This window comes from Ovis canadensis, chromosome 25 (genome assembly GCF_042477335.2).
Source record: "Ovis canadensis isolate MfBH-ARS-UI-01 breed Bighorn chromosome 25, ARS-UI_OviCan_v2, whole genome shotgun sequence".
Lineage (NCBI taxonomy): Eukaryota > Metazoa > Chordata > Mammalia > Artiodactyla > Bovidae > Ovis > Ovis canadensis.
The window spans coordinates 49,188,029-49,208,541 of record NC_091269.1 but is presented as its reverse complement, the minus strand read 5'-3'; the positions used below and the strand labels follow the sequence as shown (position 1 = coordinate 49,208,541).

General features: G+C 40.7%; 1 protein-coding gene across 7 annotated transcripts in view; it reads right to left on the bottom strand.

Annotated features, from left to right (window-relative positions):
• LRMDA (leucine rich melanocyte differentiation associated) overlaps positions 1-20,513 on the bottom strand; it is a 1,405,312-nt gene that overhangs the window by 911,260 nt on the left and 473,539 nt on the right. For 5 of the 7 annotated variants that reach the window (XR_011253044.1, XR_011253045.1, XM_069572198.1 and 2 more), the window contains one exon: positions 16,816-16,887. The exons of the other annotated variants lie outside the window; for them this stretch is intronic. Coding sequence is in view for 3 of the 5 variants with exons in the window: in XM_069572198.1 (XP_069428299.1) it covers positions 16,816-16,887 (72 nt within the window). In the remaining 2 variants the exon portion in view is untranslated. The remainder of the gene's footprint in view (positions 1-16,815; positions 16,888-20,513) is intronic. 7 annotated transcript variants of the gene reach the window in all.

Here is a 20,513-nt window from a genome sequence, read left to right as displayed (position 1 = left end):
GAGTTTTGCCAAGAGAATGCACTGGTTGTAGCAAACATGCTCTTCCAACAACACAAGAGAAGACGCTACACATGGACATCACCAGATGGTCAACACCAAAATCAGGTTGATTATATTCCTTGCAGCCAAAGATGAAGAAGCTCTATACAGTCAGAAAAAACTAGACCGGGAGCTGACTGTGGCTCAGATCATGATCTCCTTATTGCCAAATTCAGACTTAAATTGAAGAAAGTAGGGAAAACCACTAGACCATTCAGGTATGACCTAAATCAAATCCCTTATGATTATATAGTGGAAATGAGAAATAGTTTTAAGGGACTAGATCTGATAGATAGAGTGCCTGATGAACTATGGATGGAGGTTTGTGACGTTGTACAGGAGACAGGGATCAAGACCATCCCCAAGAAATAGAAATGCAAAAAGGCAAAATGGCTGTCTGAGGAGGCCTTATAAATAGCTGTGAAAAGAAGAGAAGCAAAAAGCAAAGGAGAAAAGGAAAGATATAAGCATCTGAATGCAGAGTTCCAAAGAATAGCAAGCAGAGACAAGAAAACCTTCCTCAGCGATCAATGCAAAGGAATAGAGGAAAACAACAGAATGGGGTAGGCTAGAGATCGCTTCAAGATGTTCATCGCAGCACTGTTTATAATAGCCAGGACATGGAAACAACCTAGATGTCCATCAGCAGATGAATGGATAAGAAAGCTGTGGTACATATACACAATGGAGTATTACTCAGCAGTTAAAAAGAATTCATTTGAATCAGTTCTGATGAGATGGATGAAACTGGAGCCGATTATACAGAGTGAAGTAAGCCAGAAAGAAAAACACCAATACAGTATACTAACACATATATATGGAATTTAGGAAGATGGCAATGACGACCCTGTATGCAAGACAGGGAAAGAGACACAGATGTGTATAATGGACTTTTGGACTCAGAGGGAGAGGGAGAGGGTGGGATGATTTGGGAGAATGACATTCTAACATGTATACTATCATTTGAATCGAATCGCCAGTCTATGTCTGACGCAGGATGCAGCATGCTTGGGGCTGGTGCATGGGGATGACCCAGAAAGATGTTATGGGGAGGGAGGTGGGAGGGGGGTTCATGTTTGGGAATGCATGTAAGAATTAAATATTTTAAAATTTAAAAAATAAAAAAAAAGAAAAAAAAAAAAAGAAAATTAGATACCAAGGGAACATTTCATGCAAAGAAGGGCCTATCCTTCTAAAACTCTTAAAAAATTGCAAAGGAAGGAACACTTCCAACTAATTCTACAAGGCCACCATCACCCTGATACCAAAACCAGACAAAGACAACACAAAAAAGAAAACTACAGGCCAATATCACTGATGAACATAGATGCAAAAATCCTCAACAGAATTTTAGCAAACAGAATTCAGCAACACATCAAAAAACACATATACCATGATCAAGTTGGGCTTATTCCAGGGATTCAAGGGTTCTTCAATATATGCGAATCAATCACCATGATACACCATATTAATAAATTGAAAGATAAAAACCACATGATAATCTCAATAGATGCAGAAAAAGCCTTGTCAAAATTCAGTACCCATTTATGATTAATATTCCTCAAGAAATGGGCATAGAAGGAACCTACCTCAACATAATAAAGGCCATATATGAGAAGCCTACAGCAAAAATTATTCTCAGTGGTGAAAAACTGAAAGCATCCCTCCTAAGATCAGGAACAAGACAAGGGGGTCCACTTTCACCACGGTTATTCAACATAGTTCTGGAAGTCCTAGCTACAGAAATCAGAGAAGAAAAAGAAATAAAAGGAATCCAGAACAGAAAAGAAGTAAAGTGCTCACTGTTTGCAGATGACATGATATTGTACATAGAAAATCCTAAAGACAGTATCAGAAAATTACTAGAGCTAATCAGTGAATTTAGCAAAGTTGCAGGATACAAAAATCAATACACAGAAATCACTTGTATTTCTATATAGTAACAGTGAAAAATCAGAAGGATGAATTAAAGAATCAATCCCATTTGCCATTGCAACAAAAATAATTAAATATCTAGGTATAAACCTACCTAAGGAGACAAAAGAACTGTACACAGAAAATTATTAGACACAAATGAAAGAAATCAAAGATGACATAAACAGATGAGAGATATTCCAAGTTCCTGGGTAGGAAGAATCAATATTTATACTACCAAATGTAATCTACAGATTCAATGCAATCCCTATCGAATTACCAATGGTATTCTTCATAGAACTAGAACAAAAATTTCACAATTCAAATGGAAATACAAAGGACCCCAAATGGCCAAAGCATTGAGAAAGAAGAATAGAGCCAGAGGAATCAACTTTCCTGACTTCAGATTATACTACAAAGCTACAGTCATCAAGACAGTATGGTACTGGCACAAAAACAGAAATATAGACCAATGGAACAAGATCGAAAGCCCAGAAATAAATCCATGCACCTATGGATACCTTACTTTGACAAAGGAGGCAAGAATATACAATGGAGCAAAGATAGCCTCTTCAATAAATGGTGCTGGGAAAACTGGACAGCTACATGTAAAAGAATGAAATTACAACACTTCCTAATACCATACACAAAGATAAACTCAAAATGGATTAAAGACCTAAATATAAGACCAGAAACTATAAAACTCTTAGAGGAAAACATAGGCAGAACACTCGATGACATAAATCAAAGCAAGATCCTCTATGACCCACCTCCTAGAAGAATGGAAATAAAAACAAAAGTTAACAAGTGGGACCTGATTAAACTTAAAAGATTTTGCACAGCAAAGGAAACTATAAGCAAGGTGAAAAGACAACCCTCAGAATGGGAAAAAATATTAGCAAATGAAACAACTGACAGGGGATTAAATTTCTAAAATACACAAGCAGCTCATACAACTTAATACCAGAAAAACAAACAATCCAATCAAAAAGTGGGGAAAAGACCTAAACGGACATTTCTCCAAAGAAGACATACAGATGGCTAACAAACACGTGAAAAGATGCTCAACATCATTCATTATTAGAGAAATGCAAATCAAAACTACAATGAGATATCACCTCACACAGGTCAGAATAGTCATCATAAAAGTCTACAAACAATAAATGCTGGAGAGGGTGTGGAGAGTGTAGAAATGTAAATTGATACAGCCACTGTGGAATATAGTATGGAGACTCCTTAAAAATACAAAGAAAACCACCACATGACCTAGCAATCCCACTCCTAGGCATATACCCTGAGGAAACTGAAATTGAAAAAGACAAAAATTACAAAAGCAGGGTGACAATATACAGCCTTGACATACTCCATATCCTATTTGGAACTAGTCTGTTGTTCCATGTCCAGTTCTAACTGTTGCTTCCTGATCTGCATACAGGTTTCTCACGAGGCAGGTCAAGTGGTCTGGCATGCCCATCTCTTTCAGAATTTTCCACCGTTTATTGTGATCCATACAGTCAAAGGCTTTGGCATAGTCAATAAAGCAGAAATAGATGTTTTTCTGGAACTCTCTTGCTTTTTCGATGATCAAGGGGATGTTGCCAATTTGATCTCTGGTTCCTCTGCCTTTCCTAAAACCAACTTGAACATCTGGAAGTTCACAGTTCACGTATTGCTGAAGCCTGGCTTGGAGAATTTTAAGCATTACTTTACTAGCATGTTCAAAAGAGCTAGTGGACATTAACATGTTTGAAAAGTGTAACAGGCTAAACAGATGGAATACTGTAGCAGAAAAAAACAGTTCTGTGATGTCACTTGTCAGAGTAACTTCCACAGAATTTCCTGATTTCATATCTGGACCTCTCTCCCACGAGGCAGGAGTAAGTGATTTCAGAGGGACTCTGAATCAAAAAAAGGACACCCTGCTCAAGAAAAGCATTCTGCTTGGTTGACCTGCAGCCTCCTTGCATCTACCCTTTTCTTAAAAGCTCTATGACTTTTGGGGAAAAGGATATCTTTCTCAAGGTATGGTCCTGGTGTGGTCATTTATATAGGACAGGATTGCATGGGTTGAAGACAGCCATGCAGGATTTCCTGGATAAGGTGGCACTTCAGTTGAACCTTAAAGGATCACTAAGATTGACCACAGCTATTTGTAAGGCCTCCCCAGACAGCCATTTTGCTTTTTTGCATTTCTTTTCCATGGGGATGGTCTTGATCCCTGTCTCCTGTACAATGTCATGAACCTCCGTCCATAGTTCATCAGGCACTCTATCTATCAGATCTAGTCCCTTAAATCTATTTCTCACTTCCACTGTATAATCATAAGGGATTTGATTTAGGTCATACCTGAATGGTCTAGTGGTTTTCCCTACTTTCTTCAATTTAAGTCTGAATTTGGCAATAAGGAGATCATGATCTGAGCCACAGTCAGCTCCCGGTCTAGTTTTTTCTGACTGTATAGAGCTTCTTCATCTTTGGCTGCAAGGAATATAATCAACCTGATTTTGGTGTTGACCATCTGGTGATGTCCATGTGTAGCGTCTTCTCTTGTGTTGTTGGAAGAGCATGTTTGCTACAACCAGTGCATTCTCTTGGCAAAACTCTATTAGTCTTTGCCCTGCTTCGTTCCGTATTCCAAGGCCAAATTTGCCTGTTACCCCAGGTGTTTCTTGACTTCGTACTTTTGCTTTCCAGTCCCCTAAAATGAAAAAGACATCTTTTTTGGGTGTTAGTTCTAAAAGGTCTTGTAGGTCTTCATAGAACCATTCAACTTCAGCTTCTTCAGCATTACTGGTTGGGGCATAGGCTTGGATTACTGTGATATTCAATGGTTTGCCTTGGAAACGAAAGCCTCTTGATGAAAGTGAAAGAGGAGAGTGAAAAAGTTGGCTTAAAGCTCAACATTCAGAAAACGAAGATCGTGGCATCTGGTCCCATCACTTCATGGGAAATAGATGGGAAAACAGTGGAAACAGTGTCAGACTTTATTTTGGGGGGCTCCAAAATCACTGCAGATGGTGACTGCAGCCATAGAATTAAAAGACGCTTACTCCTTGAAAGGAAAGTTATGACCAACCTAGATAGCATATTCAAAAGCAGAGACATTACTTTGCCAACAAAGGTCTATCTAGTCAAGGCTATGGTTTTTCCTGTGGTCATGTATGGATGTGAGAGGTGGACTGTGAAGAAAGCTGAGTGCCGAAGAATTGATGCTTTTGAACTGTGGTGTTGGAGAAGACTCTTGAGAGTCCCTTGGACTTCAAGGAGATCCAACTGGTCCATTATAAAGGAGATCAGTCCTGGGTGTTCATTGTAAGGACTGATGCTAAAGCTGAAACTCCAATACTTTGGCCACCTCATGCGAAGAGCTGACCCACTGGAAAAGACTCTGAAGCTGGGAGGGATTGGGGATAGGAGAAGAAGGGGACAACCAAGGATGAGATGGTTGGATGGCATCACCGACTCTATGGATATGAGTTTGAGTGAACTCTGGGAGTTGGTAATGGACAGGGAGGCCTGGCGTGCTGCGATGCATGGGGTCACAAAGAGTCAGACACGATTGAGCAACTGAACTGAACTGAACTGAAGACTGACCAAACTGTGAGAAGGCAAAGGTTTCTGAGCAGTGGGACAGCTTAAACTGCATCATTTCATGTAGGCTGAGCATCTGATGCACTGGTAGAAATAGTTTGAAAAGTTGGAGAGTCTAAGAAAAGGGGGGAAACAAGAATATTTGTTTTCTTCCTTTTACAAGTCAAATTCTAGCTCTATTTTTGCAGCTAAAATAGAGAAGGTTTAATCGTTTAATATTAACAACAAACTAGTTAACAAGAAGAACCCACGTGGGTAAAGCACTGAGAACAATGCCAAGGTCTTATATTCATACAATGATTTATTGTTTACTAACAACTCTCATTTCTCTTAACTTGATCTATAAAAAAATGTAATATAGGCAAGGAAAGTATAATTACCCAATTACAGAAAAATAAAAAGAAAACTGGGGTTCAGAGAGGTTAACTGAGCAACCTGAGGTCACACAGCTAATATGTATTAACAAAGGGTTGGTGTGGGAACTTGGGTTGTCAAAGCCAGCTTTGTTTTCATCCGTATCCATTACATCTTGGCTGAATACAGCCATGGACTTAATCTTTAGGTTGGCAATACTGTCCTCCCTAAAGGGACAGCTATCATCTTTTCACACTGATAAAAGGAAAGCAACAAGACAGAGAAAAAACAAAGGTCAGAGGTCAGAAAACTCCATTCATGGTCCAAATCCAGTCCACTATCTGTTTTTGTACAGCCTGCAAGTTAAGACTGATTTTTATATTTTTAAATAGCTGAAAAAATCAAAAGAAGGATAATCTTTCATGACAACAGATATCATATCAAATTCAAATGTCAGTGTCCCAGGAATCTCAGCTTTAGAACTCTGATCAGCTAGAGGGGTAGCGTGGGGATGGGTAGGAAGGAGGCTCAAGAAGGAAGGGATATATGTGTACTTACAATTGATTCATGTTGTAGTAAGCAGAAAGTTACACAACATTTTAAAGCAATTTTACTCCAATTAAAAAATATTTTTAAAAAATATCACAGAAAAAAAAAACTGTCAGTGGCCATAATACAGACACATCCACTCATTTATGGATAGGCTAGGGTTGCTTTTGGGCTGCAAGGACAGAGTGGAATAGTTACAGCAGAGGCTGTATTGGCCTACAAAGCTGAAAATATTTACTATCTGGCCCTTTACACAAGAAGTTTGTTGACGGCTGTCATCAGTCATAGATCTGCAATTACAGTAAGGAAAAAACAAGATAACTGGACAGGGGAATTGCAGGGAAAAATAGAACACAAAGTCCTGAGTACCCAGATTTCCATATCTTGGTTTATGAAAACAAGGTTTTCAGGGAAAAATTCTCAAAACTCTGGTATTCTCAAAGCTCTCCCCACTGGGTGCTATTGGCTCCCTGGGACATTTTCATAAAGAAAACTGCTTCTCATGGTCCCTTTCATTTCCCTCTACCCCTTCACCCTTTCCCTACATAGGAGCTGAACCTCACTGCTTCTAGAAATGAGGACGCTCTGGTGTTACCTCTAAAATCTGTATCTCACTTCCTCCAACAAGAGGATATTTATTGACAGGGTGTGGGATAGAGAAAGAAAGGAGAGAGCCTGCCTGTCCAGGAGGCAGTAACCTTGGTGGAAATGCAATGTCACCAGCCCTAAACCATCATTCTCACAGATGTACAGCATATTATTTAAAGGGAAACAAATATCAGCCACTGAATGTCACGGCAAGGACACATCTCCTGCCTCTTAACTAAACTTATCAGAGCTGCAGTTTAATATGGTTCCTTTTTCATCCTCCCCTCAAATTCATCTTCCAGGGCAGCTCTTGACACCACCAGCAAACAGTCAAGACGAAGATTTAGTGACATGAGCTTCAAACAGATCTAGATTTATTGACATGTGGGGCTGGCTTCCATTCTGGGAGCCGCAGTACACAGGATTAATTTAAACCGTTCCCTAATGTACAGTGCTGCTTTGCAAATACCCAAATGTCTGGCTGCTCCCTAGTTTCATGGTGGGGAGGGAGGTCATTTTTCATCAGGAGAAGGATTCTCAGTGGTGGCCTGGGCTTTCTCTAATCAGGTGACTGGGTTAATTGGCACCATTCTGTTCTTTAACAAGAGGGCAGAACCTCAGCAAACTTCCTGCCAGAACCCCTTCCCACTTCCTCAAGCAGTCCCTGCCTCTCTCTGAAACCAGCCAAGAATCAGCACAACCAGCAAACGGTCTCAGTTGCTAAAATTTAGTAGCTCTGCCTCTTGTTGTTTTGAATCTTCCTACAGATGCTTTGGAGTCTGAAACCAGAGGCAGGGCAGCTGCAAGGCAGTCTCCTTACAGGCTGTGTTTTCCAATCCGTAGGCTGCAGTGTTGAGCTTTGCCCACTTGCAGCGAAAGCATTCTAGGAGCTCACTTGCTGTGCAGCAATTCTGTGCTGCATAAGGCAGAGGCAGCTACTTGTGTCCCGATGCCTCCTGACAGCAGGAAAGCAAGGCCTGCATCTCAAGCCTCTCTCTGCCAGCCTCAGCTGCCCATGTCCCACAGTCATCCCAGGACATAGCCTAACACAAGAACAAGTGAAGCCTGGGCACGTGCAGGGACTATGAAGGGGGTAAAGAAAACTGAACTCTCCATCAATCCTTCCCTAATAGTAGACTGAAGAACAAATTTGCTGAGCTCTGTTAAAAGATTAACTGCTAAATGAAAAAGAGCTACTCGATGTAAATTTAAAAGTCCCAAAACACCCAAGAGGCATAACTATAATTATTGCCGAGGGAAGCTCTTTAAGACTAAAAATACATTTCCATTAACAATCAAAATTAGTTTTCATTGCTTTTTTTCTGAAGCTTTCAGTGAATAACCTTTATGGTAGTACATGATAATGATTCATTAGAAGTGGATTTGTATTTCAGAAGCGTGCACCCTCCCAAAAAAATTAGCCAAGAAATTATTCCTCCATATAAGTCAAATGGCAGAAGAAGGGAACATTTTTAGAATGAGTAACGGCTTCTTATAAAAGTTAACAGACAGCAGGTACCCACTTGAATATCCACGGCTAACAGAGCTGGCAAATTACTTTTTTTAAACCTCCAATGACTTAGAAGAACTGGTATTGTGATACAACATCTTTTCAAGCCCTGGCTTAGAAGGTATAAGGAAAAGGCACCATATCGCCTCAAATCTTCCATAGCTTATGGTCATCAGTAAAAGTGCACCTAAAATGACACATGGAAACAACAGGCCATAGTTAATTTTTTAATTCTTTTATTGAGATGTAGTTGCTGTTGCTTAGTCGCTAAGTCATGTCCAACTCTTTCATGACCCCAGGGACTATAGCTCACCAGGCTCCTCTGCCCATGGGAGTTCGCAGGCAGAAATACTGGAGTAGCTTGCCATTTCCTTCTCCAGGGGATCTTCCTGATCCAGGGATCAAACCCGTATTTCCTATATTAGCAGGTGGATTCTTTACCAGGGAACTCTGGTAAAGAACTCTTTGCCATTCTTTCCCTGAACCACCAGGGAAACCCCTGAGATGTATTTGCATAGAGTGAAATGCATAGATCTTCAGTGTACAATTTAATCAGTTTTGACAAATATAGGCACTTGAGTGTGTATTTAACTACCTCTATCAAGATCTAGAACATTTCTAATTTACACCATCTCACCCAGTTGGACTTCCCTGATAAGTCAATTGGTAAAGAATATGCCTGCAATGCCGGAGACCCTGGTTGGATTCCTGGGTTAGGAAGATCCACTAAAGAGATGGGCTATCCACTCCAGTATTCTTGGGCTTCCCTTTTGGCTCAGCTGGTAAAGAATCCTCCTGCAATGCAGGAAACCTGGGTTCAATCCCTGGGTTGGGAAGATCTCCTGGAGAAGGGAAAGGCTACCCACTCCAGTATCCTGACCTGGAGAATTCCACAAACTGTAGAGTCTATGGGGTCACAAAGAGTTGCACACAACTAAGTGACTTTCACAAGTTAATCTCTGTCCCCCAGAAGCAACTCCAGACTAGTTCTAGAATGACATAAAAATGAAAACATATAGTAAGTATTCTTTTGTGCATGACTTATTTCACTCAGAATATATTTGAGGTTCAGTTTTGATTAACTTTTTCTATAAAATTTTCAGAGTTCAAGTGATTTAGGGGGGATTTAACAAGCAACAGCCTTTCCAGATAGAGGATAAAAAGAAGGGAAACATTGCAGGTTTTCCTAGAATGTTTTAAGGTACTGGGAGAAATTTGGAGGTTTTTCTTTAAAAGCCATAAACCACCCTGAAAGGCTCTGAAAATCCTGTGATGATCTCTGATTCACTTACTTATCACAGAGAGGTATGATGTAATGATGAGGTGTACACAATTCATAATTCTAAACTTAATTATGATGAGTGGCCTAGAAATATGATTAAAAATCATTTCATTCTCCTCAAGAGCCTCAAAACAGAAGTGAATATACAGACGGATAAACTGCTTTGCTAGATGGATTATTACTTGAAAATCTGAAGCAAGACGATAAAAGTAAATTATTTCAAAGAATCACTGCCAAATTGTAAAGTGTAAAATGCAAATGCTGAGTCGCCAGTACCAGGGCAGAACATGTGACTTACATTAAATGCTGCAAATAAAATACACAGTCTTGTACCCAACAAACAATATGTAAATTACAAAGGCAAGACTTATTTTTTCTCTAAGGATATGGGCAAATAGTAGCGCAAGCGCTGAATAAAGGAGTAACATTCCTTGGAACCAAGGATCCAGGGAGTCTGGGGTTCTTTTAGGCCTTTGTCTCTTGGGCAGAGTTGGGATTCTCACCCAGAACATGATGGGATCATAGAGCCAGGTCTTCCCTATGTCTTCAATAGTCACAAAGCACATGCTGCTTCTTTGAGAGCCTTTTCAAATCACTTAGCATCTCATCTTTACAACACCTTTGTTAGGTGGCATCATTAACAGTTCCTAACATTTATGTAGTGCTTTACAGTATCTGGAGTCCTATCACCAACATCAGCTCATCAGATTCTCAACATGATCCTGCAGAAAGAGACTTGGACCCTTTAAAGAAAATAAATAAATAAGCCTTTTGCCACAGCTATTCAGTGGCAGACTTGGGGCTGTAAAATGTCTTTTGATTTCTACCCAGGGTCCATGTCACTATTATATTGTACTCTATACAGGTATTGGGGGGCTTCACAGGTGGCTCAGTGGTAAAGAATCCACCTGCCAATGAAGGAAACGTGGCTTTGATACCTGGATCGGGAAGACTCCCTGGAGGAGGAAGTGGCAACCCACTCCAGTATTCTTGCCTAGAAAACCCCATGGACAGAGGATCCTGGTGGGCTACAGTCCATGGGGTTGCAAAGAGTCAGACACGACTTAGTGACTGAGCATTGCACAAAGCACAAACAGGTATTATTATTTTTTATTTATTTATTTTCATTGGAGGCTAATTACTGTACAATTGTAGTGGTTTTTGCCATACACTGACATGAACCAGCCATGGGTGTACATGTGTCCCCCATCCTGAACCCTCCTCCCACCTCCCTCCCCCATCCCATCCCTCAGGGTTGTCCCAGTACACCAGCTTTGAGTGTCCTGACACACAGGTATTATTAAACCCAAGTGATAGATGAGAAGACAGGCAGAGTGAGGTTGATCTTTTAAAGCTAACTAATGGCAGACCTGGAATGAAAACCTATTTTAAGATAATATATAGGAAAATAAATCTTCAGGCTAAATTTTGGACTTCAGTGAATCCTTCTTTTTCTTGGCCAAGGCAAAACTCCTGAATATTCTTCATCTGTTCAATCAAAAATATATTCAAGGGGGGAAAGGAGGGTGGGATAAATTGGGAGATTGGCATTGGCATATAGACACCACTATGTACAGGACTGGAAAAGGTCAGTTTTCATTCCAATCCCAAAGAAAGGCCATGCCAAAGAATGCTCAAACTATCGCACAATTGCACTCATCTCATATGCTAGTAAAGTAATGCTCAAAATTCTCCAAGCCAGGCTTCAGCAATACGTGATCCGTGAACTTTTGGATGTTCAAGCTGGTTTTAGAAAAGGCAGAGGAACCAGAGATCAAATTGCTAACGTTCGCTGGATCATGGAAAAAGCAAGAGAGTTCCAGAAAAACATGTATTTCTGCTTTATTGACTATGCCAAAGCCTTTGACTGTGTGGATCACAATAAACTGTGGAAAATTCTGAAAGAGATGGGCATGCCAGACCACCTGACCTGCCTCTTGAGAAATCTGTATGCAGGTCAGGAAGCAACAGTTAGAACTGGACATGGAAAAACAGACTGGTTCCAAATAGAAAAAGGAGTACGAAAAGGCTGTATATTGTCACTCTGCTTATTTAACTTCTGTGCAGAGTACATCATGGGAAATGCTGGACTGGAAGAAACACAAGCTGGAATCAAGATTGCTGGGAGAAATATCAATAACCTCAGATATGCAGATGACACCACCCTTATGGCAGACAGTGAAGAGGAACTAAAAAGCCTCTTGATGAAAGTGAAAGTGGAGAGTGAAAAAGTCAGCTTAAAGCTCAACATTCAGAAAATGAAGATCATGGCATCCGGTCCCATCACTTCATGGGAAATAGATGGGGAAACAGTGGAAACAGTGTCAGACTTTATTTTGGGGGGCTCCAAAATCACTGCAGATGGTGACTGCAGCCATGAAATTAAAAGACGCTTACTCCTTGGAAGGAAAGTTATGACCAACCTAGATAGCATATTCAAAAGCAGAGACATTACTTTGCCGACTAAGGTCCGTCTAGTCAAGGCTATGGTTTTTCCAGTGGTCATGTATGGATGTGAGAGTTGGATGTGAAGAAAGCTGAGTGCCGAAGAATTGAAGCTTTTGAACTGTGGTGTTGGAGAACACTCTTGAGAGTCCCTTGGACTGCAAGGAGATCCAACCAGTCCATTCTGAAGGAGATCAGCCCTGGGATTTCTTTGGAAGGAATGATGCTGAAGCTGAAGCTCCAGTACTTTGGCCACCTCATGTGAAGAGCTGACTCATTGGAAAAGACTCTGATGCTGGGAGGGATTAGGGGCAGGAGGAGAAGGGGACGACAGAGGATGAGATGGCTGGATGGCATTACTGACTCGATGGGCACGAGTCTGAGCAAACTCTGGGAGTTGGTGATGGACAGGGAGGCCTGGCGTGCTGCGATTCATGGGGTCGCAAAGGATCGGACACAACTGAGCAACTGAACTGAACTGATGTATAAAATTGGCTCAGATGGTAAAGTGTCTACCTGCAGTGCGGGAGACCCAGGTTCAATCCCTGTGTTGGAAAGATCCCCTGGAAAAGGAAACGGCAACCCACTCCAGTACTCTTGCCTGGAAAATTCTGTGGACTGAGGAGCCTGGTAAAGAGTTGGACACGACTGAGCTACTTCAGTTCATGTATAAAATGGATAACTAGTAAGAACCTATTGTATATCACAGGGAACTCGGTGCTCTGTGATGATCTAAATGGGAAGGAAATCCAAAAAAGAGGGGATATATGTATACCTATAGCTGATTCATTTCACTGTACAGCAGAAATTAATACAAGGAAAACTGGTCAACCACTTGTAAAGGAATGAAACTAGATCACTTTCTAACACCGCACACAAAAATAAACTCAAAATGGATTAAAGATCTAAATGTAAGATCAGAAACTATAAAACTCCTAGAGGAGAACATAGGCAAAACACTCTCCAACATACATCACAGCAGGATCCTCTATGATCCACCTCCCAGAATTCTGGAAATAAAAGCAAAAATAAACAAATGGGATCTAATTAAAATTAAAAGCTTCTGCACAACAAAGGAAAATATAAGCAAGGTAAAAAGACAGCCTTCTGAATGGGAGAAAATAATAGCAAATGAAGCAACTGACAAACAACTAATCTCAAAAATATACAAGCAACTTCTGCAGCTCAACTTCAGAAAAATAAACGACCCAATCAAAAAATGGGCCAAAGAACTAAATAGACATTTCTCCAAAGAAGACATATGGATGGCTAACAAACACATGAAAAGATGCTCAACATCACTCATTATTAGAGAAATGCAAATCAAAACCACAATGAGGTACCACTTCACACCAGTCAGAATGGCTGTGATCCAAAAATCTGCAAGCAATAAATGCTGGAGAGGGTGTGGAGAAAAGGGAACCCTCCTACACTGTTGGTGGGAATGCAAACTAGTACAGCCACTATGGAGAACAGTGTGGAGATTCCTTAAAAAATTGCAAATAGAACTCCCTTATGACCCAGCAATCCCACTGCTGGGCATACACACCGAGGAAACCAGAATTGAAAGAGACACATGTACCCCAATGTTCATTGCAGCACTGTTTATAATAGCCAGGACATGGAAACAACCTGGATGTCCATCAGCAGATGAATGGATAAGAAAGCTGTGGTACATATACACAATGGAGTATTACTCAGCCGTTAAAAAGAATTCATTTGAATCAGTTCTGATGAGATGGATGAAACTGGAGCCAATTATACAGAGTGAAGTAAGCCAGAAAGAAAAACACCAATACAGTATACTAACACATATATATGGAATTTAGGAAGATGGCAATGACGACCCTGTATGCAAGACAGGAAAAAGGACACAGATGTGTATAACGGACTTTTGGACTCAGAGGGAGAGGGAGAGGGTGGGATGATTTGGGAGAATGGGAATTCTAACATGTATACTATCATGTAAGAATTGAATCGCCAGTCTATGTCTGACGCAGGGTGCAGCATGCTTGGGGCTGGTGCATGGGGATGACCCAGAGAGATGTTGTGGGGAGGGAGGTGGGAGGGGGGTTCATGTTTGGGAACGCATGTAAGAATTAAAGATTTTAAAATTTAAAAAATAAAAAACTAAAAAAAAAATTTTTTTTAATAAAACAAGTCAAACATATCCAAGGTTTTCCTTGAAAACTATAGATCAGCATGCATTCATTCACTCACTCATTCAGCAAATTAGTTTTGTCTTCCAAATGGAGCTTGTGATCCAGATATTCTAGATTAAACAGTCTGATTAAGATAATTTTGCAAATAATTCATCACCTGAATTAAAAACAAAATTCTGCGAAAAATGAAAATATCTAAGCACTTTATACCTATATTATCTTCTACTTTTCTCCTAAATAAATCTGCTGTGTGTACTAAGTCACCTCAGTCATATCCGACTCTTTGTGACCCTATGGACGGATTCTGCCAAGCTCCTCTGTTCATGGGAATCTCCAGACAAGAATCATGGAGTGGGTGTCATGCCCTCCTTCAAGGGGTCTTCCCAACGCAGGGACTGAACCCAAGGTTCCTGCAGCTCCTGCACTGCAGGAGGATTCTTTATCGCTGAGCCACCAGGGAAGCCAGCCCCTCGCAAAAAATTCTAGGCTCCCACTTGAACATAACTGAGCCTTTTCAATATACCTACCTTACCACCTACTTACTCGAGTTTGAATGACTAGCAGATAATAAGCAATTTCTCTGTGCCAAGTACTTTTACCAATATTAATCTTCCAATCTTCACAATGGTTTATAAGCACTAATACCATTTTATAGGTATGAAAATTGGAAGCATGAAAGGGCAAACATCACAGTCCAAGACACAAGCAGTAAGCCATCCAGGTGGGATTTGAACCCATACAGTCCAGCTCCAAAGGCCACACTCTTCACCAACAGGCTGCATGGAAACTGCTCATCTACAGAACACTGGATCAACCGCAAATTCTCTACTCCAAAGCATATGAGAGTGACAAGAATGCTCCTAAAATATAGATACAGTATATATTTTTTATTTCAGAGAGTGGGCTTATATTTATATGTGCAAACATTAAATAAATCATGATTACAACAGTAAACATGTAAATTCTGATCAATAACTACTTGCCTTCCCCTCCCCCCAACACTAACAGCTGCAATAAAGCTTTAACTGTAAAGCGATGCACAACCAGCCATAAATGTAAAATAAATGAGGATAACATAATGAGGGAATCCAACATTCATCTCATAAATATAACATAACGACCACAACTAAAATGTCAGAGAATCTAATAAATCAATATGGTAGGACAGAGCTATCTTTATGTTCAGAATACATAAAAAATATATTTACATGCAGGGTGGTTTTTTTTTTTATACGCCAGGACCAAACAAAGAAGAATTATAAGAAACTTAACCCATTGTTTACCTAGGTTCTCTGGTTCGACAATGATATTTTCAACCCTCCACTGGGTCGCCCACCATCATCTTATGGTACAAAAATGGGCTCTAGCCTGAAAGCTGCACAGAAGGCCTTAGATACTGTGCTAATATGCAAATGCCACTGGATGGGAAGCGAATAGGCAAACATCCTGAGGGTACTTTGAAAGGATCAATTACAGGCCCTGGTTTAGAATACTTCTGATCACGGTGATTTCTGGAACTTCCAGCTCATTTTATTAGCACCAACCAACCCTGGGAGGTTTAGTTATTTCCCTGTTAATGCACTAGCGATTGATGTGGATAAATCCCATAAATACTAATGAGGGCGACACAAGTAAATCTCTCCTGAATTAATGAGCAGAGAGCCTCCTGCACTGACCAACATGCCTCCTAATGACTTGAAATGATAGATTTATAAATTTTCCCAGGTTCCCCCATGGATGCGAGCTGCAGAAATAAATATCCTTACCAAGACACCTTCTCCTATGGGCCCTTCTGGATCCAGGGGGCCTAATGGGAAGGGAACTGGCCTAAACAGGAAACAGACAATGCTCCTTACACCACCTTTTCCTTTATGAAGTGGACACGTTCTAAATGCAATGCCTCACACCTTGCTGCTTACAGCGGACTACATTATGGAGAGAAATGACTGTCTTCAGGTAAAACAGCCTGAACTCAAATCTAAAAACAGCAACTTCTCAGATATAAGAAATAGGTGAATGCTCGTACATTAAACGGGAGTTTAATATGTGTGTGTGCGTTAACCCAGTGTCACAATTATCTACTGCTATACAACAAACAGTGGATTTGAAGAACCACTATTTTATCTGCTTGTAACTCTGTGCACTCCGAGGGGCTCAGCTGGGCAGTTCTCCTAGTGCTCGCACTTCAAGTCTTCACATGTTTGCTGTCAGATGGTGGCAGGGCACAGAGTGTCCAAAGTGGCTCGACTCACACGTCAAGAGTCTGGGCAATGACTGGGGGCTGGGACCTCTCTCCTCGTGGCTAGCTTGAGATTCTTTACCTGTCAGGTGGACTTTAAGTGCAAACGTTCCAAAACCAAAGCCAAGGCGCAAGCACTTACCAAGTTTCTGCTTGCATGCCACACGTCAATGTCCCATCGGGCAAGTCCAAGTCACCACGGAAGAGAACAATCCTGAGGTGTGCACACAGGGAGAGATGGCTTACTTAGAGTCGCCAAAGCAGCACCGTGTCCCGACAGCACTGCTGCCCGCAGAAGGAAAAATATTTGCCAATATTATAAGAGCCCTGTTCATGCTTTCTTTTTCCTTTTTCTCGTCTCTCACTTTAATATTCAATAACCTAGTATTTTGATGGTTTCTTAAGTGTTGAAAACTTGGGTTCAGTGTGAAAGTGGGGTTAGGCAGGGAAAGAAAGAGAGGAGGACTAAATAATTTATAAACAAGTAAAGGTCAAACTTTTCATTTTTTTAATAACACAAATCTAGATATAGCCATTGATGAGATCAGGGAACCGATGGTCAGCTCTACCCTCCCTCTGATCATCGTAGCACAAGAACTCTTATAGTCTTCACCCTGCCTATTATTCACACTTAAAAGGCCATCAGCACCCTTTTCAAGGACCCACACCATACCTTTCTTCACTCCAGTGGGTGAAGACTTAAGGGACGCCATAAATCTGGCTCCACCAAATCTTGCCTGAAGATACTCTATTAATATGATCCTCCTTCACTATAAGAACCCTACAGGCTTGGTTAATATTTGTCAATTACAGTCTACCTGTTGGGATTCATCAGTTATAAATAATCTTTGTGACATTTTCAATTTTATCAAAGGACATGCTATTTGATGTTCAGAACAGCTCTCAGAGGTAGGTGAGACAAAGATGTATTAACTTTATTGGACCAAAATAAAAGCAAGGCCTGTACATATTAGTATGCAGTGCTAGTCTTTGTGGTGTTTTATAATTAACAAAATGTTCCCTAACACATTATTTGTATAAAAAGTCCGTAAAACCATTCTCAGAGGTAGATGATAATATCCCTATTAAGAGAAGAGATACAGAAGTTAAGCATTTATCCTCAAACTCCACAGTCATTCAGTGGCAGGCACCAATCAGGATTTCAAGCCTACTCAATCTAATTTGTTCCCCAGCATATAACAGAGACAGTAAGTGGTTTGTGGCCATAGAGAGTCCAGCAGAATTAAAATTAGAACCTGTATCTTCTGATGGACATCTTACTGCCAAAAATCAAGCCGACTCTTATGCCTCATTTAGAGCCCATGAGAACTACCCACTGTTAGTGATAAGATGGGCCACACAAGCAGTAGTCGGCTTTAAGAGTAAAGTTAGAAATGCCATAATAACCTCTTGAGACATAGGAAGCTAACAGAATCCTGTTCTGTTCCCAGATCTGTGAAAAGAATAGAGCCCAGATCTGTGCCTAATTAGAAATTTTATAGATGGTAAGAAATAGCATTGCAAAATGGCTAGCAAAATGGCCTAAAACAAATGGTTCTGGGTCAACTGGCTATCCATTTGGGGGGGGGGGGGGCACCAGGAAGATATGTATATATGTGTGTATTCATATATATATGAATTGACCTCAACATGAAAGTATTCATATGTATATCTATCTATATAGAGATATTTATTTATTTCCAATGGATCCATACCTAAAAGATAAAACTAGAGTTTTCAAAGAAATACAGGAGAATATGTTTATGACCTAAGGGTTGGTAAGGCCTGCAATAAGACAGAAACAGCATAAAGGAAAAGACTTGTTAATCTGACAACATCAAAATTAAAACCCTGTGTGTAATAAAAAAGCGCCATAAAGTTGAAAGGCAACAGAAGAAGGGAGAAAATATTTGCAAAATGAGAGATTGAGGCCAAGTATACCTCAGTAAAGACTTACTAGAAATCATTAAGTAAGTAAGGGTCACACATGCCAACAGGAAAATGGGCACATGATATACAGAGGCAATTCAAAACACAGAAAACAAAAATCTAGATGATGAATATATAAAATGATCCTCATATTTGGCAAGCAGATGAAAATCTTAATTGGCAATGAGCTATACTGTGTTATAGTTAATAGTCTGCAATAATTTTGAGAGTATGCTAATATCAAATTTTGGCAGAAACAGGTCAAATGATACTTCTACTAGTAAGAGTGAATAGTGATAAAAATCATTAGAGGACAATTTTTATAGTATCTATTATAACTGAAAATATGCATATACTATGATTAAGCAATTTCACTTTTTAGAACAGACTCAAGAGAAACAATTCCACATGTACACAGAGAGACTCATAATAAGGCCAGTCATTATCTATGTCACAAGGAGAAATGACTAACAACCTAAATACCCGCAGAAAGCTAACAGTCTAATTATACCTTGGCGTATCCGCAACATGTAATACTGCACACAAGTCATAAAAGGTGAGTATATCTCCATGACATCAGAAGATATCTAAGACATACCAACAAGTGAGAATAGCAAGCTAGTTACCTTATATATCACCATAAATTCTTAGTATGTACATATATATACCTATGCATGGGAGTATATAAATTCACAGAAGAAAGAAAAATAAATATAGCAAACCCCTGATGTTACTACCTCTAGGGAAGAGAGTGGGTCAGGCTGAAGGTCAGCCAGAGAGAACTCAGCTTTAGCAGTTAGTACGGAGGATACTGTACTTGTATAATTCAATAAACAAAAGGACATGGCAGAGCAACCTCTGCCCACCCCCACTGCTGCCAAAATTCTCCAAAGTGTTCATAATCTTCTCTGAAACTTGTAAAGCAAGCAAAGAAAGAAACCAACCCAACAGACAAAATGAAAAGATTATAATGAAGGAGGATGAGAAGCAAAGTGGTGTCAAGCAAGGATGGGGATGCCAGTGGGCCAAGCTCAGATTCGGACTCTGCCTCTCTAAGGTGTGCGACCCGGTCCACAGCTTAGCCCATTCCAGCCACTTTAACAACATGTCATAAACTGAGTGGTTATAGGCAAATGTGCCTCTCACAGCTCTGGGCGCTGGAAGCCTGGGATCAGTGCCCTCCTCCCGGCCGCATACTTCTCCCTACGCATTTGCCTGGCATGAGGGTCCGGGGAGCTCTCTGGGGCCTCTTCTACAAGGACACTAATTCTATCGATAACGGTTCCATTCTCATGACCTCCATGAGCACAAACCCCACAGCAGACTGTGCTGCTACTCACAGTAAGCACTGCTGCTACTCAGCACATATTAAGTGCTACGCCAAGTATTAGCTACTAAATGCAACAGGAGTCCCGCTGAGGTCTAAGGTCAGGTGGAGGGCTTTACTCATTGCCAGACTCTTCTGTGATCATCAGTGGGTGGGTGGGGGTGGGGAGGAAGGTACTGGAAGGAGCAAGAATGCAAATGCACAGACACGTATTATCTTCTCCTACCAAGGGCTCCTACAAGCCATGAGGACCTTTGCAGCCGGCCCAGTGTGATCTATACACAGCCATTTACTGAGGTGAAGCAAGGTCCCCACTGGGCGCCTCCCTCGCCTGAGTGGATAGGCACAGAGGGCCTCAGAGTCTGTGTGCCGCATGCAGCAAGGGGGTCCCCTGGAGCTGGTCACAGCTGTCAGTCCTGGCTGCTAACATTTTATAACTTTCTTCTACAGACTTTGAGCCATCTGGGCTGGAAATCTTGAGGAAAATACTCTTTTTACTCTAAAAACATTGAAAAGCGTAATCTCCATAAAGCTATTCAAATTGCTTTAAAAATGCCAATCCCTGTTGGGCCAGTTAAACAGAG